We start from the raw sequence: 23,151 nt of genomic DNA, 5'->3' as shown, positions 1-23,151 counted from the left end.
CATTCAAATCACTTTGTCATTATCAAAACCTTTCAAATGAACCAATAAATATAGCTAGTAAAAGGGGGGAGAAATTATTAATACCATCCAAACACCAGCATGGTTCATAAATTAGCAAAATGAAAGCATTTCAAGTTTTCTAAAACAGGAAAGATGATCCAACCTGCCAAGATACAGCCCAACTGTGAAGGGTGTAGGAAGTTGAACTAGACCTAGGATTTTGTATCATTGAAAGACCAGTTTCAAATTTAGAATACAACAGTTCTGATAAACTACATTTTAAATGCACATTCTACAATAGCCACACTTTTCAGTTCCTTCTTTTGCTATCAAAAGTATCTACACACACAGGGACACGCACATAAGAAAAGATGACCTTTGAGTTTATTGCTTAAAATACAACTTTCAGGCCACATGATCACCATGCACTGACACAATGATTCTTCATTTCAAGGGTAAGCACTTTCTCAAATCTCAAATCTCTTGAAGAAGTTCCTTTTTTCCCTCAAAATACTTCTGAAACCACTCAATATGTTCAACCTTCTGCTTAACACTGAGGTATGGGTTTTTTGAAAGCCCACAGATGACTAGTTCCATGAAGTGGCGGATAGGTCCTTCCTTGGGAAAGCCTTCAAGATGTTTCTCCAGAAAGATATGTTCATGAAATTCAGCATCATCCTCCATCCCTAACAGAAAGACAAAGCAAAAAAGACAAAGTTGTTATCATAATATAATAGCAAATTTAACAAAGTAAAAGTAATATAGTTTGAAAATAATCTTAAATTAGTAAAATTAATGGTTCTTGGAAACGGCTTGCATTTCTAAGAATATGTAATATTTAAATCAAATTTCTGGCTTGAAATCTTGATAAAAAGCTGATGCTGGGGTGGAAGTAGGAGGAATAATTATAACTATAAATCAATCTTCTTGCTAAAATCCAGTTCGTTCAATACTTGAAAATTTTGATTCATCATTGGTATCACCTTTTAGATTGCAGGCACTTTCTTCACAAATTTTTAAAGAGAACACTGATTACCTAAATTCTGCAGAGGATTAAAGAATACAAACCAGTCTTGAACAAATAAGGCAACTTCATAAAGTATCAAATACTAAACAGTTAAACTGTTAACAAACATGTCCATTGCAAGTCATGCTTTTAACATCCTTTTGCTCTCAAATGGGCACATACATTTGTTTTTCTGACATTTTCTGAATGTGTGAGCATATGATGATGTAAAAGTGTTGTGTATGCTTTTAAGTCATAGCCATCACCAAAGATGATGCATTCACAAGCCTCCACAGGACATGGGACAAAGGATTATTGGAGATAAGGTAAACGCTTGCTCTTCATCCTGTGGATTTTTTTGCTGTTGTTCATACTATGATGGTAGAGACTCAGAACACAAATTCCTACATACAGAAAAAAGGCTGCTTTTGCCATTCCTAATTTTAAGGGAAAAAAACAAAAGGCAATCTGGGATTTGTAATGAAATATTTTTGTTCACTTAGATACACATGAAAATTTTTATTTGGTACCAGTTGGCTTACACCCTTAAATAAAAAACTGTTATTAGAGAAAAATATTACACCACTTCAAGATGACAAAAATGAGAAGCGTACACCATACATATGAGTATGGTGTACATGTTTTTCTAAGCTACCTAGCTATGTTTTTCTATCTTATTTTATAAAATTAAATCAGGAGTATTAGAATTCAGGTAATTACGCCACATAAGTTCTGGGCTTCCTTCTTTGGTAGAGCTTCTACAGTTTCAGAAAAAATGATGCACGTCTCTGCAATGGAGAAGTCACTCAAATTGTATTTGTTAAATTTGCATTACTTTTTTCCTGCTTTAAACTTAAAGCATAGCAATATCTGAAGGAGCTGAGAAATACCTATATTTTTTCCTAGAAATGTGAGTGCATCAATACCACAGTTGCACACCACATTTATCTCTGTTCTTGAAAAAAGAAAGCACGCTTCCTTCTTCAGAAGCTCTCTCCTTGTTTCTTTATGTTGAAAGTTAAAATAAAAAAAAAACAAGTAATGTCAGTTTCAGAAAGTGTGTGCTTGGAAAACTATGTCCACAGACAGAAGCAGTGATGATTCTTCCACTATGCCACCCATGCTGGCTTTCCCTCACCAAGGGGAGGTAGAATCTTACTGTACCTGGATGATACCAGTTGCTTTTTCAAACTAACAACCTTTCCAGACTTCCATACTTTTGCTGGTCTCAAAAATCCAAGAGAACTAAACCAAACAAACTCACTACTGAAAAAATCCGTATAATGCTGACAGTAAAATTTGGCCTTCTAGATGCTCTTCTTCTGGGGACAGGGTATCAGGAAAGATTGTGCCTAGTAACTAATTTCACCAATTTTCATCTTTAACCCAAAATAAGCAAATTTAGAATCTCACAAAAATGCAGGTCATAAGTAAATATTACATTATGTATTCTGCTCTCCCATTTGTCAAACCTGTACGTGGTTTGGGGGCAAATTGTTAAGTCCAAATATTTCAGTTAGACCATGTATTTCAGTCCTCAAAAAAGTAAAGTGTGCATCACAGAAAAGGAGAACACAACTGTCCAAAGCATCAGAGGCTGAAGCCTCTGGTGGGAACAGATTAGTCAGAGCTTGCTAGGGGTGAGGGAAGTCATTATCTCATCTAATGTTGCAAGCCTGTCCCTGAGCCTGTCTTGCATTGTCCTCAGAAACTTAATTTGAAACAATATGCATGGCCGAAGTCTAAAGTAGAGGTTTTCTTTTTAAACATCCAGACAAGAAGACACCTACTCTCAATATTCTATTTCCAACCCCCTCCATGCTACAAAACAGAAAGTCTGGGGAATTTCTCTAGCCAAAACAAGACATGACTTTAAAGATGTCAATCCAAACACAGATGTTCATCCCTTATAGACAGCATTGTGACATACTATAAAGATGACTGAGTCTTCAGATGTAGTGAAAAAATGTGTCTGCCCATGGCAGAGGGTTTGGATTAAATTATCTTTAAAGGTCCTTTTCAATACCAAGTATTCTGTCCTTTTAGGATTTCTAGAATTACATCAATCATGCTCTTCAGTAGGTCCCTAGAACAGACCCAGAGATAGTAAAGAAACCCCGAGGCAATGGCTGTGTAACTCTGTCATCTCTCTTGGCAAGATGATCCAATACTTCTCTGCTGGTAACAGCAGCTCAGATAACCATCAAATAGAACAGGATTTGGTGAACTTATGCCCACAGAAGCCTTCGCAGACAACTGAGGAATTCATTTTCTGAGACCTTCCTATCACTTGTGCAGTAGCAATCTCTGGCCCACCAAATGCATTTGCTCCTCACAATGAGGTGCTAAGGCAGATTCGCACCTATAATCTCCTCTTTTTCAGCTTTTTGAGTCATTATGGCATAAATGCACAGAAATAATAAATGAGGCACAAATAAATGTCCTTCCCAACTTTTTGCCAGGGCAATCATGGAGCAGCATTAAAGCTACTAAGAAGCAGGAGAGACAAGCAAAAAGAAGGAGTGAGAACAATGGTTTGCTAAACTGATAAAAATTAATCAGAGACTGTAATTTTCTGCCTAACAGTAACTTCAACTGCACTGGACAAGGGCAAGGGCATGCAGGTAAGAGGAAACAACAGGGCAGTAAGGCATGTGGGAGGAAGACTGCTGTTGCCCACTGTAGCAAGCCAGTATGTCTAGCCACATCTTCAGATGTTCATACCAAAATAATTTCAAAAACCATGACCTCGCCCTGGTGCCACAAAGCACAGCACAGTGCCTCGGTGAAGCACTCTAATGAGAACACCAGAGATGCTCTAGAGCCAAGGAAAAGAGTTGTAAGAGGTTGTCCTTCTTTTTTATATTTGGCTTAAAATTTTAAAAGCTTTCATAATGCTAAAAGTTGAGTATACGTGCTTCCTCAACAGAATATTTAATTGCACTTACATTTTTAAAGACACATGGTTTTGGCATAGAAGAATAATCACACATTTCTAGATGCAGAACGAGCTGAAATAATCTATTGAGGGAAATGGCTGTTACAAAACTGCAAAATTAACAACAGAAAGCGGCATCTTTCTTTTGCAGAGAAACTGAAATTACAGCATGTTGATATACTCAGAGCAAGGTTCTCAAGCTTTTAACTGTGCTCTGACACACCTGAGGTGATTAACAGCCTGTGGCTGGCAGTCTGATAGGACGGAACTTACTGACTTGGTATTTCAACCTGAGAGGCGACAGGTTTTGGAAGGCTCCACTGGAATTTTCCACATGACTAGTCTTTGTGGACAAATCAATCACGATTCTTGTTTTAGCTATATGTAAAGACTCTTTGTCCGTTGGCTGCCCCATCCCAGACAGCGCGGTTCCAGCCGCACGGCTGCAACAGGGAAACCATTGCCCGCCAAAGACACTTTGTCAACTGACGGCCCCAGACAGCAGGGTTCCAGCCACATTACAACAACACAAAAACCATTGGCCACAGTGGTTTTAAGCTTGCAAAAACATGACTAGAGTATACTTGGATTTCTACATGATGGAACAGATCAATCCTGGGAACAGTGATTAAATTCTATGAAGAAACTGCCAAATAGGATGAGAATAAACATTAAGAAACAATGAAGCACATTATTCAATTTGCAACTCAGTATAGGACAGATTTTCAAAGACTCCCAGCTTCAGATATTAACCTGTTTTGCTCTCAGTGACTGAATCATTACAAAGCAGTTCTGTTTGATGTCTTTAAAGTCTTTAAAAAAAAAACCCCAAAACCCACAGCCAAGCTCTCCCTGAAGTTATGAAGTCCCCTTTCCTATCTGCACACTTTGTGTAGTTGTTCTTCACTTTCTTAACATTCACTCTCTCTGCTGGCATAACTTCACACAGAGCTTTTTCTTTTTTTTTATGGTACTAGAAGAAAATACTGTGCACAAAGATGTCTAATTAACATAGATGCCCAGGGTGAATGAATATTGTGACTGTTTATTCTTATGAAACAGACAGAACAAAGAGAGCAAACAACTGTTTAACACTTGGCCTGCCCAGATATAGAACTGGCAGATAACTGTTTGGGATCTGGCGAGACACTTGGTGCAAGAGCCACACCAAGGAACAGAATCAGCATTATAAAACCCGTACAGCGGTTTTAAGATTCCCCAACTTCTGCTAGGAGCTTAATTTAAAGAAGATGCAGAGTAAAAGGTATTATGTAAGAGACTAGAACAGCCTTTTGGTGCTAAACACATCAGGGTGGGAAGGAGGGAAGGAGTCGTCCCCTTTTAGCAGCAGCCAGTCCTCAGATCAGCCAAACCACCTGCAAGACTTCACCTGAAGAGTGCCAGAATGAGTTCATCTGAAGCATCTCTGATCTGGGACAGTTGGGGCGTTATGTTTGCTTACTATCAAAAGCATGACTCACAGCTGAAACATTATGTTAAAATAGTCAAAGGTCAAACATGATCTAATTTTCAGAGAAGATAAACTGAGACAGATAATAAAAGCTCACATACCAAATTCATTGTCAATTGGGAACTCCCACAGTATTCCTTCTTTTGTCCACTGGATCATCTCCTCAAAACCATTTCGGGGAGGCTGTGCAGTTACTGCTGCAACCTCCTTTGCGAACTCCAGGTCCCAAATTGTTGGTGAAGATACTAAAAAATAAGTTTTGTAAAGATCTGTCAGCAACCAAAGATTCTCACTAGCTAAGACAAAGTCCTTTAACATCAATCTTTACAGAGACTAATAATTTCAGCTGAGCAAATTTTTCTACCTTAGATACCAGCATCACCTTTCTCAAGTGAGAATTCTCTGTTGACATGAAAGTTCATTAAGATCTCAAATGTCTGATGAAAATCTATTCTGAACGCCTAGAGGAATATTTTTTATGTCTTTCACAGGAAGAAATAATTTAAATTTTCTACAATTGTTCTCCAGTTTTGTCTTTCAAAAAATGTGGATACAGCAAATTCTGAACTTGACTGGTGCACTGTGCTAAAGGACCCTTACTTCTACAGGAGTTTTCAGGTTCTTCATAACTATATCCTCCTTCAGGGAAACAAATCTACAAGGGATGGCAATTCCTTCCCCAATGCTCCTAAGTGTCCCAGTTTTTGTCTCTCAAGTTGAGAAACCATAATTTCTTACCCTTATCACAAAGCTAAACAGTTCCTTTAGGGATTTACCTTTCCTGATACCCTTTTTTTCCTTTTTAAATCAAAGTGCATTCATATTACAGCAGTTACTCTTCTTAAGGAGTTCCTGTCCCTCCACCCAGGAGAGCTGGTCACGAGCCCAGACTGAAGCGCTTCGCTGAACTGAAGGGAACAAGCTGTTACCACAGGACAGGGAGGGACCTCTGGGAGTGCCCTGGGCTGCTGTCGAGTCAGCTGGCCTAAGCTGCATTCCCCTTTGTTTTCCTGTCTCCCTCTGTTATCAATTCATCCTAAAATCCTTGGAACACAGATCTTCATGTGAATTCAAATATTACAGTCTACTTGGAGTGGATCATAGCCAATAACCTATTATTTTACTACTTCTGAGTGTAAGTACTTGAGGCCAAGATATCATTTCATCTTTGGCTCAGTGGCTTACAACTCAACTGAATTAAAAAAAAAAAATCCCCCCCTCCTTTAAGAGAAAACACAATGAAAGGGCAAACAATATTTTTACATACAGAAGAGTACTTTCAGAAGGTTTTTTGTGTTAAATCAGAATATAATTATTCAAATTATTCCTTAAGAGGAAAATCTACAGCCAGGCTGAGCACTTTGATTTGAAGGCTGGAGGCAGGAATAAAATACAGCTACAAGACAACATGAGAAACCATACCAGAATGAAGTTATTGTCCACATCATAAAGAAGACAATAAATCCTCTAATAGAGGAAAGCAGAACCTCATTCTTCAATCTTGCAGTAGAGGTGATAAAGATTATAATTTCACTTCATGAAATTGAAAATAATACTGGCATTTTACATTAAGTTATGAATAGTATTTTCAGGATGACAATTTCCTTTCCAATTAACATTCAAGTTTTCAAAGTCGATACTCAATACTTAAAACAAAACTTTCTTTTCTGTTATGTATAAAAAAAATTAACCCATTATCTCCTCTAATATGAACCAAGACAGTGAAAACATATGAATCAAGGTATCAAGTATCACACGCGTATTTCCTGAGATTAATGCCCAAAAATTGTTTGTCATCAGGCTTAGTCAGTAAGCCAAGTAATCAGCTTCCTGGTCTAGAATATACTGTAGATTTCCTCAAGGCTACCTGGAATCAAACAAGGAAACACCACACAAAAAGCTGAAAGAAGCTTACTTCTTAACATCTAATTACAAATACAATGAAGTCCACTTGCTCTCTGAAACAATTTGTACACATTGCAATTTTATGTTTAAAAAAAAAGGGCATCTCAGCTTTTACCTGGGGTGACTACTATGAGCCACGGTGTCTGCGTTCTGTTCATGTGAAAAAGAAATCTTATATTCTCAACATTTTACCTGAGTAAATTTGATTCAACTCAAAATCCATTTTTTAAAACACTGTTTTTGTTAAGATAGCTAAAAACAAACACTACATCATTCATTATAGTTTTTACATGTAAAATGGACCAATTTTAATAGTACTGGCAATCTTAAAAAACAGCAAACTGAATCCCATTCTAATAAACAGCTTTCATAGAGATGGCTGTAATTTAGAAAGTCCACACCTGCTTGAAAATATGCAAATGGCACTATTCGACATTTTACAAAAAAAAAATATTAAGTAATAAAATTAATACCTCCCTGCAGTTTCAAGTGTTAAAAAAAAAGATAAAAAAATACTCAGCTGGAATTTGGCAAAAACTTAGTTCTACTCTTGAAACAGAAACAAGTACTCATCATTTTGTAAGACTTTAGACAGAAGTACTATTTCTTTTGCTGCTGCTAACTTTATCATATAAAGGTCTTACTACACTGGAATAAAGTCTGTTTTTTAAAAGCACTACACTGGAATAAAGTCTGTTTTTTAAAAGGGCCTCAGAATAGCTGAGGAAAAACAGCATTTTAAAGATCAATACTAACGATGCAGTCTCACTGTTCATATAGAAAAGTGAGGGACACAGTTCTTTACGTGACTTGCCCATATTCACACACTCTTGGCCAAACCCAGCCTGTATTAAAGCCAAGCCTTCATGAGTGAAAGCTATCCCTGTTCGGCAGGCAGCATGAAGACTATTCCCACACAGCTGTGCCATTCAGTGAATATGAAGGTGGGTCACACCCATTTTGTACTTAGTTTTGGCATCTTTTATCTCACATGAATTTTGGCATGTATATTTAGTGGATAAGGAATTGCTTGGGTGGTCACATCCAGATGGTCCAGGGCTCATGGACCATTCCAGGGGCCTATCCAGACTATGCATTTAAATGGTCCAAAGCTCAACATCTGGATGGAGAACTGTGACAAAGTGCTGTTGCTCAGGAATCCATTCTGAGACCTACAGTATGGTTCAGGGTCTTCATCAACACCACAGACAGTGGGGCTGAATGCAGCCTCAGCACATTTGCAGGTGACACCAAGCTGAGTGGTGCAGTTGACACACGTGAAGGACAGGATGCCTGCCAGAGGAACCTGGGCAAACTCAAGGAAGTGGCCTCATGGGAACCTCATGAGGTTCAACAAGGCCAAGGGCTGCACCTCGCTTGGGGCAACCTCCAGCATCTACACAGTCTCATGAATGGACAGAGAGCATCCTTGCCAAGAAGGATTTAGGGATACTGGTGGATAAAAAATTGGACATGAGCCAACAATGTGTATTCACAGCCCAGAAAGCAAACTAGAATCATAAAAAAAAGCATGGCCAATAGGTTAAGAGAAGAGATTCTTCCCCTCTGCTCTCATGAGACCCCACCTGGAATGCTGCAACCAGCTCTGGGGTCCTCAATCCAGGAAATGGAAAAAACAGGAATGATAGGGACCTCTTGGAGCTGGTCCAGAGGAGGGCCATGAAGACGATTAGAGGGATGGAACATACCTCCTAAGAGGAAAGGTTGAGAGCTGTGATTGTTCCTCATGGAGAACAGAAAGCTCTGGGCTGACTTTATCCAATCTTTTCAATAGTTAAGGGGAGCTTGTAAGAAAGATGAAGATGGAAATTTTTGTAGCACTCATTGCAAAAGGACAAGAAGCAGTGGTTTTAAACCAGAAGAGGGTAGATCCACACTAGACAAAAGGAATAAATTCTTTCAAATGAGGGTGGTGGAAACAGGTTGTCCAGAGGGGTGGTGGATGCATCTCTGGAAACATTTAAGGTCAGGTTAGGTGGGGCTCTGAGCAACCTGATCTAGTGGAAGAGGTACCCACTCATTGCAGGAGGGTTGGACACAGATAACCTCTAAAGATCCCTTCCATCCCACACTTCCTACGATTCTAAACATATATGAATAACTTTACAATAGGTGAAGCAGAGTGTCATTTGTCAGTTGCCAAGGGCTCTTTCCAGCTCCATCTGGAAAGCTAAACAAAATAAGGCCATACAGCAACCTAGCGTGTAGTCTTGGGTTACTACTACTGTGCTTATACTTAAGTCACCTGCAGGGCATGCTTGTTTCCTTGGGATCACAGCCTCACATTTCCTTGCAACTTGACCAAATAAGCTGGAGCCAACACACCCATCCTCCGGGCTGGCTTTATACTCACAGAATTAAGACTGACCTTTGTGACCAAAAGCCAGTTATACCCTTCAAGTTCACTAACAGAGTGCCCTGATCAGCACAGAAAACATTTCATTACACTGCATGGAAGTTTCACTTGGTAAAAATAAGAGCTACATCAAACTAGTCATTTATCTGAAAGCATAAAGTGAACAGGTCATGTCTCCTCACAAAAACAAATCTCTTGATATTCTAAAAATGCAGAACTTAGCCTCACTGCATTTTTCATTACTGAATTGCCACTAACCTGTTTTCAGTGCATGCTCTGGTTCTGTAGAAGCTTTAGTGAATATATTAAGCCTCTTTCCTACTTTGAGACTTCTATAAACAAAAAAAGAAAACCGATATTTAGTATTTCACAACACCTTACAACACTGCCAGATAACACATTAAAAAGCACAAAATATTTTCATGAACTAACACATCTCTGGAGACAGAAAAAGACAGTGACTCTCACTAAATCTTCAGGCTTTTAATCAGAGAGTGTTTATGGCTTTACTATTTGTCTTTAACAAAGCCTCAAAACATTTCCATGTGAAAGAAGGAGCGTAAATCAAGCACCGTATTTGCAGTTAATTTTAACTGGAATGTTTAGGAATCTGAACAAAGGTAAACAGTATCAAACCACAGTACTTAAGTGATTTTACAAAGTTACAACTATCTGAAGACTTGGGTTTTTTCCCTGTACAAAAAATATTGCACAATTCAGGAACAGAAAAGGCAACAGCTAAATCAAATAATTCATGCTTTATGACATAAATAGCCCTTTTGGAAGATCACACAGCCACCTTCCCTGCAATACAGCAAACAGTCAGAGTATATCCATATGATATATTTTCAATAGCGGCATCTCCCTGGTGCTCACTCTTCTGAATATATAAATATTTCACTCTGACCACCTATTGTCAATCACATTTATCATTACCATAAGCTTATAGTAAAAAAAAAAAAATTAAAAATACAAGAGTTCAACAAGTAATCAAATTCTTATAGATGAAAACAAAAAAAAAAAAAAAAAACAACCAATGTCTTTAAAATCAATTACATTTTTAATCGCATTATCTTCCAGGTATCCCCTGAAATTCTAACAGTTCTTTCATTTTGTTATTACATATCCATTGTTACCCTGGCAAGATTTAACCTTTCTGACCTTAAAATTCTACCTTCTGGATTTACTGGACATTTCTAATGGCCTCAACTACTTCTGCAAACCTGCTCTTGTCATAGTACTTTTTAGAGATGAAACTACCCTGGATCTATTTCAGCACAGAACAATCTAGTTACAGAGCCTTAAAAGAATGTTGATTCAGGATTATATTTTCCTATCTGTGTGTAACTCCCAATGACATTGGCCAAAGATACATGCATGTGTTGGAAGGAAGTTTATTTTAAAATTACAAGTTTAAATTACTACAAAGCAACACCACTCATTCCAACGCAATGTACTAACTCGACTTGAATTTAGGTATTCTTCCTAACCCATTCTTTTCCTACTATCAGTTGATGAGAAAATCCATTAGATATACAGGTATGCAGGAGGGAACTTTGGCCTGAAACTGGAGACAGTTTACTCACTCCAGGGATTTTAAAAACTATTTTAAGGTGCTGTTTCTGAAGTTATATACCAAGCACAGTCTCACCACACACAGAATACTGTACATCTAGTCACCCAGGAACTCACCCTTTTCTTTTCCTTTGTTACCCAAATTCTGTCTTCACCATGATCTATCTAAACACAAATGATTCCCTCAATTTTCAGGCCCTAACCCCCAAAAATGGGGATTAACTTGCAAAGTAAATTATATACAAGAGAAAACTTACTAAAAAACTAATAAAACATAAAACTGCTAGGAAAAGTATACATGGAGAAGGAATGCAATGATCAGCTGACATGGGAAAATCCAAAGACTACAAGCAAAAGAAGCACAGCTTACAGGAGTAAACCAAAAATATAAGGGCACTCCTTACTTCACTAAAAATAGAGTGGCCACATAATACAGCAGCAAAATAAACTTAAGGAGTATCCTGATAATAAAGAAATCTATTATGAATGAGATGGTAATAAATAAATAAATAAATAAATAGAACAACTTTAATATATCTTTAAAATCCCAACAGAATGGATGACACAATTCTAAACATAGAACATTATCAAGTTTTGTAGAGGAGGAAAGCAAGCTTTCAAAACCTCCATTTCCCAAGAAGTTAAGTAAGTGACATAATATTGTATTATGCATAGGTGAAAATTTTTTAAACTAGTTAAAACAAGAAGAATTATACTTCAGCACCAAATATGTTTAATTTTCTAAAATGTAACATTAAAAAATGCACATTATTTGATTCGCTGGTTGCCATTAACTATCTTGTTCTCACAATTTGTTTCAATGTTAACAGTACTTTCCTTGAAGAATATTTAAGTAATTTCTTTAAGCTCTGAAGTATTACAACATTAATATGCACAGAAATATTATCCATTAGTAACTGCATGCCCCTTCCACTGGAAGTGAACACCACAAAAATACCTTCTGGAGTCCATAGACTGAGCTGATGATCTGTCAGGCCTTATTCTTTGACCATCCTCATCCTGCAAAGAAATGCGACCGGATATCCTCGCACCCCACTGGGCCGGGGACTGCCTTTTAACTGTCATTTCTGAAATAACGTTGCTGAAATGAAAAATTTGAAATGTAAAAACTCAACAGATTGACAAAGCAAGGAAGTTTGTCATATGTATTAACTAGAAACACTATTTTCAACTGGTTTCATAAGCTTCTCTGAGACAGAATTATACATTCCTCACAAAATACACCCGTCTTAAATCCATCAAACATTGAAGGCTGTTGTTTTAAACCACTTGTTACATCCTATATATAAAAGTGCTACTTTATCCTAGTAAATCTATGGTGAATGCTTTCTTTTAAATTATTTCGTTTTCAACTAAAAACAAAAAAATCATGTATCTGTATATCAATAGTCACAGAGTGTACTAGGCATGTTTTGCTTAAGCACATGGGGAAATTCTCTGGATACAAAAAATAGGCTGAAATAGGGAGGTAAAAATCACCATTGTTTTGGACAGGAACCAACACTGCCCAGGGACAGAGCTGTGCTGCTGCAGACCAAAAGGAAGATTGCGTTCACACATCAGCTGACATGGGCCAATCATGCCACCCTAATAAGTAGGTCACCTTTCCTGATCCACTGCAATCTGTTGCATTGCATAATCATATTACAGCACTAACAGACCACATCTTCCTTCGTCATTCTGGAGTGAAAAATCATAAATGAAGAGCAAAGGCTCTGATCTTCTCCTCTGATCTCTGATTTCATACACAGCTCGTTCTGATCACAAAGGGCAAATCACAGCCCCCTTCTGCCACTGCCCGTGAGCTCCCTTCACTGGCAACGCCACTGGCTGGGAAAGGCCAAGCTGGTAACTCTTCCTGACAACCTCCTCTCCACCCAACCACTTCCAGTCACACACAGTCATCCCAAATTGCAGCACTTAAGACATAAATATGGTCTCAAAAAATAAAAATAGGCCGAGTCAAAAATACTGCGCTATCCATTTTATGAAAATCCCAATGAAATTCAAACTACACTTTTGGCAGCTTAAGTCAAAAGAGATTTTACTGACAAGAAAAAAATACTTCTGGAAAATTGTAAAAGCTAATTGCCACAGAAACACAGCACGATTTCTCTTCAGTCTTAGATGTGGTTTCAAATGGCAGAACAAGAATAGCATAGCTCTTCCAGTACCTACTCTGAAATAAAGGTATCTGAAAACAAATTTGAAATAATTTCATTTCAATTTAAAATAAAAAAGCGATCTCAGATTAGCTGCATATCTCACATTAGAAATTACTCTGTGAAGTGGCTACTGGCATTAGTGAGCTGGTGTTGGGCCAGAGGCTTGACACACTTACGAGGGTCAAAGGGACATAATTCCTAAGGTCAGCCACACACAGCCCAGCCCAACAGCTTGACTCAGCTGTGACCTAAAAGGCTGGTGCTTTCCCTTGCTTCAGGGAAGACAGGATTGCTCAGAGAAGCTCTCTTTCCTGACTTACTTGCAGTTTTGCCCTGTAGCTGCGACTACCAAGCTATCAGAACACCCAGTCAATGCTACCATGTTCCTCACTAGGAAATCCTAATGTCACACCACCATTGGCATATGAACATTTCTGGCAGCAACATTCATCACTCCATCATGAAAAGTGCACCTGTACTAACAAAAGTAGAACAAAGATTTTTTTAATGCCTTTTGAAACAAAAAATATAGGTTTAAAAAGTCATACTCCAAGCCCAGTGTACCCATAGCAATCAGATTTATATATTCCCTCATTAAAACATAACATTAAAAACTGAAGTTCCTACATATACCTTCCTTCCAGAGATGGGAAATGGTAGGACTTTTGTAACAACCACAGACTCACTCTCTTTCGTGATTATCAGCCAATAATTATAATACTTAAAACAGAGACCCAAGGAGCTTTGGACATATTCTAGCCAAAGCTCTGAATTACTTTTCTTGTTCATCCAAAACAGGAGCTGAAATCATAGGGCTGCAGATTTCATTTTGGTGCAGTGCTGTTGTGATATCCATTGAGCGAAACTTCAGCCCACACTGAAGAAAATAAATTCCTGCATTGTTAATATTTTCCCCTCCTAGTGCATGCCCTGTCCCCGTGCTTTCTACAAGGTGATTACTGCATACAACAGTGACCTCTGGAGGTCTTGCCAGAATCCTGGTAAAAAAAAAAAATTGTACAAAAGATCGGGACAGCATACAACAAATTTCATATTATAAATCACAATAGCAGTATTCAGTTTTTTGCACTTCAGTACTATGTAGCTCTACTGCTTGTGAAAGTATCTTGCTTTTAAATATTGTAAATAACTGAGGAATATATATATATTGGCTTTTAAAATACGTAAGTATATTGAATGCAAAACCTTTACAGAAAAAAAAGGGAAAGTTAAATTGCATATATTCTCTTGCTGTCAAATAAAGCTTAATACAAAGTAAACATGTATGAACAAAAGTGAATGCTTTCTAATATATTAAAAACATCTTCACGCATTGTGTGGATTGAGGTATCACGGAGCACAAATCACACCAAATCAAGTCTGAGGCTCCTGGGCTTTGTAAAATCAACATTTTTAAACACTAGTCATAAACCTGAGAGTACTGTATTTGTTTCAAAGAACTAAGAGGTCCATACTAACTCTAAAACGTTACTATAACCATGGTTTTGTCATGAAAATCAGCACAAATTGCTGGTCTTTCTTGAAAACTCACCCACGGATAAAGAGTTTCTGCTACCTAACTCTTAAGGAAGAAAACTAAAACCTGTCAACAAATGGCGGCAGCAGGAGGAGTGTATTTGCTGGGAGAAACAAGCTAGGTCACAAAGCTGCCTCGGGGAATAGAACTTGCCAACTCAGAGCACAGCAAGTCAGCCACGACATTCCAAAAAGGCTGGTTCTGGTTGAGGAAAATACATTTTTCTAATGACAGTGCTTCATCTACAAGCATGTCATAAAATACTGTAATATTGCACCTTAACCCACCAATCAAAAATACAGAGGCACTATATAGCTGCAGCTTTTAAATTTCTGAAGAATTTAAACTCTCTTTCAAGAGAAAAAAACATTTTTGCTTTGACTACGACTTCCTTAGTCATTGTCTTTCTTCTACTGCAGCCCGAGCCGAGCTGGGTCAGTGCTTCAGGGAAGTACCATAGGTGATGAGAGAAAGAGAGTCTGTGATGCCAGCAGGCAGAGAAACCACACCTAGACAAGAGCATGTGCACCCTAAGGAAGGGAGACTGGCACATTCCAGGTTGGGTCCTGCACGTGTTAGCTCACTCAGTATTTCTGTGGTCCTCCAGCTTCTTGGGTACTCCAGAAAGTTTGAATTACATTTAAATTGGTTACCCACAGCCCATGCCACTGTTAAGACATTAGTGTACTCTACCCTTCTAAAGAACCTTGCGACAGAGAGGCAATTAACAGTTTAATGACCATAAACAGTCCTTAAATCTGTAGAACAGATATTTTGCTTAACAAAGTTATTCACTGAGCATTGTACACCCTAGTCTTTGCCATCATCCAACTCAACCTGTTTGCAACCATCTGTCTCTTTCTTCCTTAATTTCCACTCAGGCAGACATCAGCCTCAGACACCAACTCCTTCTGCAGAACATTGACAATCATTCCAGCAGATCTTTTAATAATACCTACAAGTAGAAATACATGTAACCTACAGATGATAATAGATGGGTCAGGCTTAGATCCTGGGTTGGGCAAATTCATTTTCACAAAATAAAACTAAGATAAGCAGCTCACAGTTCGCACTGCAAACAGACAAAGAAAAGTTTCACATTCGTATTTTGGTAAAGATCAAATTTTCTGTTGTTCAGCACTTCACCTGGATTTAATGCCTAATTTTCTGTATAGTCACTTGAATACTAGCTGAAAAAAAATTTGTCTTTAACTATCATTCAAAAGAGCCCTATGCATAACTGTTTGAGCTTCCAAACAAATGTTTCTCATCTGTTTGACAGCCACAGTGGAAACAGAGTTAAGCCAAGAGATGAGTTTCAAGCGTTGACTGGAAAGTTTTAAAAGGAAGGGTGGGGCTATAAACAGAGCTGCTCTAGTTCAGCTCTGCAGAGCTGTCATGAAAATTCACCAGTCCAGACAGAATGTCTGAAACATCTACAAATCCATCCATTGTGTGAGAATTTTGGAAGCTTGTGGGCAAAAAAAAAAAAAAAATAAACAAAACCCACCAAACTTACAAAAAGAACTGTTATTTTGCTAGCCTGTCCAAGAAAGCAATGATCCTGGGCATGAAAGCAATTCAGTTTCTGCAAAACCACTTTAGAAAGATGATGGCAAAATGTGGAGAGTTTGGTATAACCAGATCAATAATATTACCAATATTCATTAATCCTAAGGATAGACTGTCCAAAGGTATCTTTTAGGGGCACCTTTCCAACACAGAAGGCAGTCACCTTCAGGATGACATTGCAAAATAGGAATTTCTAATGTAATTGAGAAAAACAATCAATACACAGACCGTATGTTAATAGTTCCCCCCTTCTTCTGTTTATCTGTGGTTTCTTCATGTCTTCTTAGTTGGGCAAGGAGTTCTGATTCTGTCTGTTTCTTGTTGTGTGGAAGGGAAGATGCAACTGCAGAAGCAGCCTTCACCAGTTCTGGATTTAAAGGCTTGTCTCTGTAAACAGAGACACAACAGATACAGAAACAAAAAAAAAAACCAAAAGAAACAAAAAAAGCACCTTTAATATATTTAAATTGTCATTTCTGTACTGCCATTTTATATCTTAATAACTCAGATATTTTCCCAAATGGGAGTGACCAGTGGGACAGGCAGGTTTGCCCTATATTGCCCTAATTATCAAATGCTGAAGGACTCTGACAAGCTCGTGTTCCCCAGCCTGGGGAAATGGCAGCCCTGTGCCACTGCACAGCCCCTTGGACACACAGCTTGGAGACCACTGACAGCACAGATCTGTGGGACACATAGTGGACAGGAGCAGCTCCAAAGACTCAAAAATCATTACGCCATTCTTAATTTTTTTTTTTCTTTTTCCTCAGTTTTGCTGTATTTTATCTGAACAGTATTTGCCTTCTCCCATTAAAGTAACTTTCCTCAGGCAGGTGCTAGTGCTACCTTTCCACAATCTCTGTAGAAAAAGGCAGCATAAAGTTGACAGCATACAGCACCTTTTGCTCAGATTCTCCCCTGTGATTTACTCCAGTCTACAACTCTGCACCACACTCCCTTACAAGATTCTTTTCTACTGTGGAAATGGTTTCTTTTGTCCTAAATAATGCAAAAAGAGAGTTGAAAGAAGGATAAAACAGGCTAAGAAAAGTTAGTTATACTTTACCGTTGGGTGTCTTCTGTAATTCCCTGAGGCACAGAACCTTCACTGTCCAGGCCTTCCAGCTTGTTCATGGCTTGCTTCTTGTTCTCACTGGCTTTTAATTGTTGGAGTTTCTTCCTGTAGCTCACTTCCACTTTCATATTACCAATAATGTCTAACAGCTGCTGCTTTGATGTTTCTGCTCCATCCTCCTGCCTCTTTGCTGCCCCTTCAGGTGGGCTGTCTTTGGAAGCAGCAGATTTATCTTTGTCTTTAGAAAGCACACTGCTTGTGCTGAAGAGTTTCTGTTTGCTAGATGGTATACAAAGTTAGGAAGCAGAAGTTAAAAATAGGATCCAAGGCTGAATTTTGTAAACCTACCAAAAACCCCAAAACAAGAGTTATAACTGTCTAGGCCCAACTGAGGGCAACCTGGGTATGTTAAGTATGTGTCAAACATGTACCTTTCGACTTTTGAGAAGGGCTGGGACACCATTTCAAACTCTTGATTATTTGTTATTTCCTTATCATAAATACGAAGTAAATAATTTTACACACCATTTATTTGTGGAGGAAATAATATAAGAACTTAGAACTTTTAAAGTATTTCTGCATCAGGTAGCAGAGAGAAGTTTGAATTTACTGGTACCTGATACTTAAATTCATTGGTACTATAGAAAACTCACCAAAACTCTTAATATGAGTCAATGAAGAGACCACTCCCTGAAAAAAGACTGTACACATGCACATAACTTCACATGTTTTTACACACTTGTGGCACTACTATAGATCACATTCCCCTACTCTGCACATGGATTCTGCTGCAAGTTAACCCAGAAACAAACAGGAAAGTTTTCTGGGTTTACCTCCTCTGCTTAGTTTAGCACATCACTGCAAAGAAGCTGAAACTGATACAGTGCAGCTGAGGATGTGAAGACAGGGACAGCAAGGAGCTGCTCACAAGATTCTGCAACACAGACCCAGCTGCATTCTCTAGAAAAACTATCATAAAATTCAAAGAGCTGTTCTCCATAGCATTCTAAAATGCAGTGCTTAAACCTTTACATTCACACCTATTTACTTTGTTTAAGAATCACCCTCAAGTTACAGAAATAAAAAAATACATATTTATTTTGATTCAAAATAAAAAAACTTCAACAGATCTTAAAACACTTCCACAAATCTGAAGGAATTGTGGCATACCTCTCCTCCTCATACATATCTCTCTTTGGCTAAAGAAGGAAAATCTGCCAGTTTCAGCAGGCACTGTGTCACACTTTGGTCACTCTGCACTTGATAAACTGTCAGCATTAAACCCTAAATTTCAATGTCGAGAAGCAAGAGGAAAATTTATGGAAAGCTTCAGAATCTCATTACTGGGAAGATGGTATGAGGCTGCTGTTTTACACCGCACTGTTCCCCACGGGTCCTTAACAAACTCCTTGTTTGTTAATTCAGGCGGCATGTTCCTTAAAACTATGTAACCATTCAGAAACTACAGAATCAGAATGCTAAAGAGTTGGAAGAGACCTTAAAGATCCCCTACCCCCAACATTCCCTGCCATAGCCAAGGTCACCTCCCACCAAGGTCACTCAAAGCCTTGAACACTGCCAGGCTGGGGTATCCACAACCTCCCCGGGCAACCTGTTCCAGCACCTCACAAACTTCCTCAAGCACAAGCATTTCTTTGTAATACCGAACCTAAATTTCCCGTCTTTCCATTTGTACCCATTACTTCTAATGCAATTTGTACCCGTATTCCTGACAAAAAGTCTCTCTCCAGCTTCCCTGCAGGTCTCCTTCAGACACTGGAAGGTTGCTATGAGGTCTCCATGCAACCTTCTCTTCTCCAGGCTGAACAGCTCCAACCTTCTCAGCCTTACCTTAGCCTACAGCAGCAGAAAAGCACAGCAAGGCTGAAAGCCTCAGGCACTTAAAGCCAGCAGCACACTGTAGTTTGCATCCCTGTATTTCACCTACCATCCAGTTTGCCTTCTGCTGGGGAGCTTGACCTCGGAAAGCAAACACAGATACCAAAGAACCCGAGCTGCTTTGTACATGAAGCTATCACAGCATTAGTGCTTGTTCCAAAATATCGAGGAGTTTTGAAACTTAAAAAAAAAAAAAATGAAAGCACAACACAGCTGTCATTAAAAGCAGCTTAAAATATTTTAGTAAAAACGAAGAACTCCCAAATGCAGTTCTTAGCCCGTACTTTGTGCAGAAACAACAACGCCCAAGAGGCAGCGCCGCTCTGCTGATACAGGATGCAAAATTACTGTCAGGTCACCCACGCGGATCACCCACACCGCTCCAAGATGGGAAGGACGGCAAGTACAGCAATACGAGAAACGCGGCCCACGCCACTCCCCTCCACCCCACTCCATTCCCCGCTGCCTTCTGCCCAGCGGTGTCCCCGCCACCCAGCCCCGGTAGCACGGGCGAGCCCCGTCCCTCTGAAGGCCGCGCCCTGGGGCACGGCCCGGCTCCACGGCAATGCCGGGTGGGCGCCGGCCCCGTTCGGCAGGGGAGGGTGCAGGGGAGGCCGGTACCTGCGGGCCGTGCCGTGCGGCCGCGCCGCCGCCCCCAGCAGCCGCGCCGCCAGGCCCCACATGGCGGCACCGCCACCGCCCGCGCCGCGCGGCCCGCCCGCCGGCACCGCCAGCCGCGCACCGGCGTTCCGCGCAGCAGCGTTCCGCCCGGCCCCGCCCCGGGCCGGCCGTGCCCTCACGGCTTCGCTGCTCGCCGCCAGGAGCTCGGCTCGTAGGCGAGCACTGCCGGCAGGTCGAGGGAAGTGATCCTGCTCTGCTCAGCCCTGCTGAGGCCGTATCTGGAGTCTTGTGCCCAGCTCTGGGCTCCTCTGCGCAAGAGAGACATTAAGGCTCACATCTTTCTGAAACATGCTTCAAAAATGTCCCCAAGCCTTCATTTGATCTACCCTGGAAAGGCCAGCACTGTCCCATCTCTTGCAGCTGACTGTAGTACATCGGGACACACACCATTGTCAGCTGCAGAAGCCATCTCACCTTAACTCCGTGTGGAGCTGCCCTGCCTGACCCAGCTCTCCAGCAGTCTGAACAACATCCACCGCACGGTGCTGGGGCAGTTCTGGAGTTTCTGCAGCTCTGTTCTGGGACAATACTTGCCAAGAACTGCCATTCATCCTCCCGGACAACGAGGATTTCCATATGAATTAGGAAATGCAAACTGGCGTACAGGGGGCAAATGGTTTGCCTGTGGTTGGCTGGAGATGGCACAAGGCCCAAGAGATAGCCTTGGACTTTGGAATGAACAAAAACACAGCCTGCAAGGGAACCCTTTCCTGTCCACATCAGACAAGTTTCCATGGCATCCCCATGCCTCCATGCCAAAATACTCCATTGAAGAGGAGTTGTGACACTCTCACACAGTGGACCATCACATCCCAAAGCCAATCACACAGACCCCTTGAGTGCCAGAAAGCGCTTCCACATTCCTGTAAAGCTCTTACGAGTTAAGGTCTCTGCACACATGTCCCATTTCTGTCATGCCTAAATCCCTTGAGAAGGGGAAGCGTAAGGTCAAATACCAGGTAAAATGATACCTCATGTTAGGAAAATCTCTCGGGAGTCATGGCAGTTCTTCCATGGTCTCCCTACACACACCAAGTGTTGTTGCTTCAGGGTATGCAATTCCTACATAAATTCTTCCTTAAAACAAAACAAGCGCTCCACAACAGCACGGTTCATAGACAAAAAGTAGGGTTTGGCTGAGCAGACACGGGTGCAGGCAGCACAAAAAGCCACGTGGTGGCGATATGCTCGTGGAAGTGCCGCATTCCAAGGCTATAAAAGTTCCCAGGCAACATTTCAAGCGCTGTCGCCGTCTCCATATTTTCTGGAGGGATATGATAAGAGCAGATCAGGCCTGGTGGTGTGCCCGAGGAACGTGGCTATGAAGGGGCGCCCTGAGATGCTCAAGGTTTGATGGCATTTTAACCACAAGCTTCACTGCATTAGGGGTTTAGATGGATTTCACCAGCTGGATCTTCCAACAGTGCTGCAGTCCTGCTAAACAAGAAGCCAGCATACAGGTCAAAATTTTTTTGCAATGAAACAGGAATCTTTAAGTATTGCAGATTATTTGGGATGCACAATTAACTCCAAATCACTAATTACAACAGACTCAGAATTTTTTTTTTTTTTTTTTTTTTTTTTTTTTTTTTTACATTAAAGAAATTACAATTCAATTTCTACAGCCATTTTTTACCTAGGCTGTTCTTTCTTGTTAACAATTGCCACAACTGGAGTACTGCATCCAGATCTGGGGTCATGAGCACAGGAAGGACATTGACCTGTTGGAGCAAGTCCAGAGGAGGAACACCACGTTGATTGAAGGACTGGAACACCTCCCCTACAAGGAAAGGCTGAGAGAATTGGGATTGTTCAGCCTGGAAAAGAGAAGGCTTCAGGGTCACCAAAATGCAGCCTTCCAGTACCTGAAGGGAGCCATCAAGAGAGCTGGAGAGTGGCTTCAAAGTGAGAGTAGGTTTAGATTAGTTGTTAGAAAGAAATTTGTCACTGTGAGGGTGGTGAGGCACTGAAACAAGTTGCCCAGAGAAGCTGTGGATGCCCCATGCCTGGAAGTGTTCAAGGTGGGGGGGTTGGATGAAACTGAGCAACTCAGTCTAGTGAAAAGGTCTCCCTGCCCATGGCAGGGGGCTCGGAACTAGATGGTCTTTAAGCACCCTTCCAACCAATAAACATAAACATACAAGAAAATAAAATATGAACCCTTCAATTAATTAAAACTGATGGGAAAAAAATACTAATTTAAGTTTATAATTTTGTTTATTCTGTTTTTTCCTTGCTTTGAGTTGTGAAAGTAGGAGTCATCGGTTTTATTTGGTGGAAAACGCCATGGATCTAAGATGAAATACGTAGGTCTGTGTGTCTCAACCCACACAAATACATGTGCAGCTCAACAGGGATTACAGAGCATACAGTGCTTCCCAGAAACACTGCCTGGTCTGGCACAGTATCTCAAGTATGGCTGATCACTGATAACACATTATGGCTGTTGTTCGTTTACCTTGCCACAGACTGTACAGTGTCCTACTGCTTTCAACCAGACATTGTTCCTGATAAGCCTTATTACAAGCACTTCAGGTAACTTCAAATCAAAAGGGAAAAAAATCAAAAGAAAAAAAAAGTGTTGTGTAGTTTCAGCTGAGAAAAGCAGTATTAGCCCTCGCCATAGTGGTTTAGGTCATTGTATGCCACCTCAAAGTCCTAAAAAGTCAGGATCACGAAAGTGACAGCTTAGGAGAGTGTCTCAGGACTCACGGGAGTTTCTCTGTATACACAAACTGTTGCGGTTAGAGGGTACACAATTCCTAAACAAATCCTTTAAAAAAAAATCACCCAACTAGAAGAAAAATAAACAAACAAACATATACCTAAAAAAAAAACCCAAGAAATTTAAAAAAAAAAAAGTGGTTTTAATTAATAAATGCGGTTGCATCCTGCTCAGTAAGCTGAAACAGAGCCCGGCCCCGCCGCC

General features: G+C 40.1%; 1 protein-coding gene across 2 annotated transcripts; it reads right to left on the bottom strand.

The window, feature by feature from the left end:
* Positions 1 to 362: 362 nt before the first annotated feature.
* Positions 363 to 20,318, bottom strand: MRPS31 (mitochondrial ribosomal protein S31). 2 transcript variants are annotated; one of them, XM_002194976.6, is made up of 7 exons: positions 20,163 to 20,318; positions 17,634 to 17,921; positions 16,796 to 16,954; positions 12,231 to 12,374; positions 9,956 to 10,029; positions 5,517 to 5,660; positions 363 to 686 (listed from the first exon to the last, which is right to left on the bottom strand). In XM_002194976.6, the coding sequence occupies exons 1-7, from the start codon at positions 20,222 to 20,224 to the stop codon at positions 475 to 477; spliced, it is 1,083 nt and encodes a 360-aa protein (XP_002195012.4). In that variant the 5' UTR covers positions 20,225 to 20,318; the 3' UTR covers positions 363 to 474. The 2 variants fall into 2 exon arrangements, with proteins under 2 accessions (XP_002195012.4, XP_030129365.4); XM_030273505.4 differs by lacking the exon at positions 20,163 to 20,318 and adding an exon at positions 19,591 to 19,737.
* Between the last annotated feature and the right edge of the window lie 2,833 nt (positions 20,319 to 23,151).

The sequence above is a fragment of the Taeniopygia guttata genome, chromosome 1 (assembly GCF_048771995.1).
Source record: "Taeniopygia guttata chromosome 1, bTaeGut7.mat, whole genome shotgun sequence".
Taxonomy (NCBI): Eukaryota; Metazoa; Chordata; class Aves; order Passeriformes; family Estrildidae; genus Taeniopygia; species Taeniopygia guttata.
Note: the sequence above shows the minus strand (reverse complement) of the source record. Positions and strands in the feature narration are given on the sequence as shown.

Bases quoted from the DNA above. Each gene is read 5' to 3' on its own strand.
- MRPS31 (XM_030273505.4), bottom strand. From the start codon at position 19,670: ATGTACAAAGCAGCTCGGGTTCTTTGGTATCTGTGTTTGCTTTCCGAG. The intron at 12,375-16,795 runs GTCTGTGTATTG...TTTTCATTTCAG, and splicing joins GGGGGAACTATTAACATACG to CAACGTTATTTCAGAAATGA. The intron at 10,030-12,230 runs GTATTTTTGTGG...TTTTGTTTATAG, and splicing joins CAGTCTATGGACTCCAGAAG to AAGTCTCAAAGTAGGAAAGA.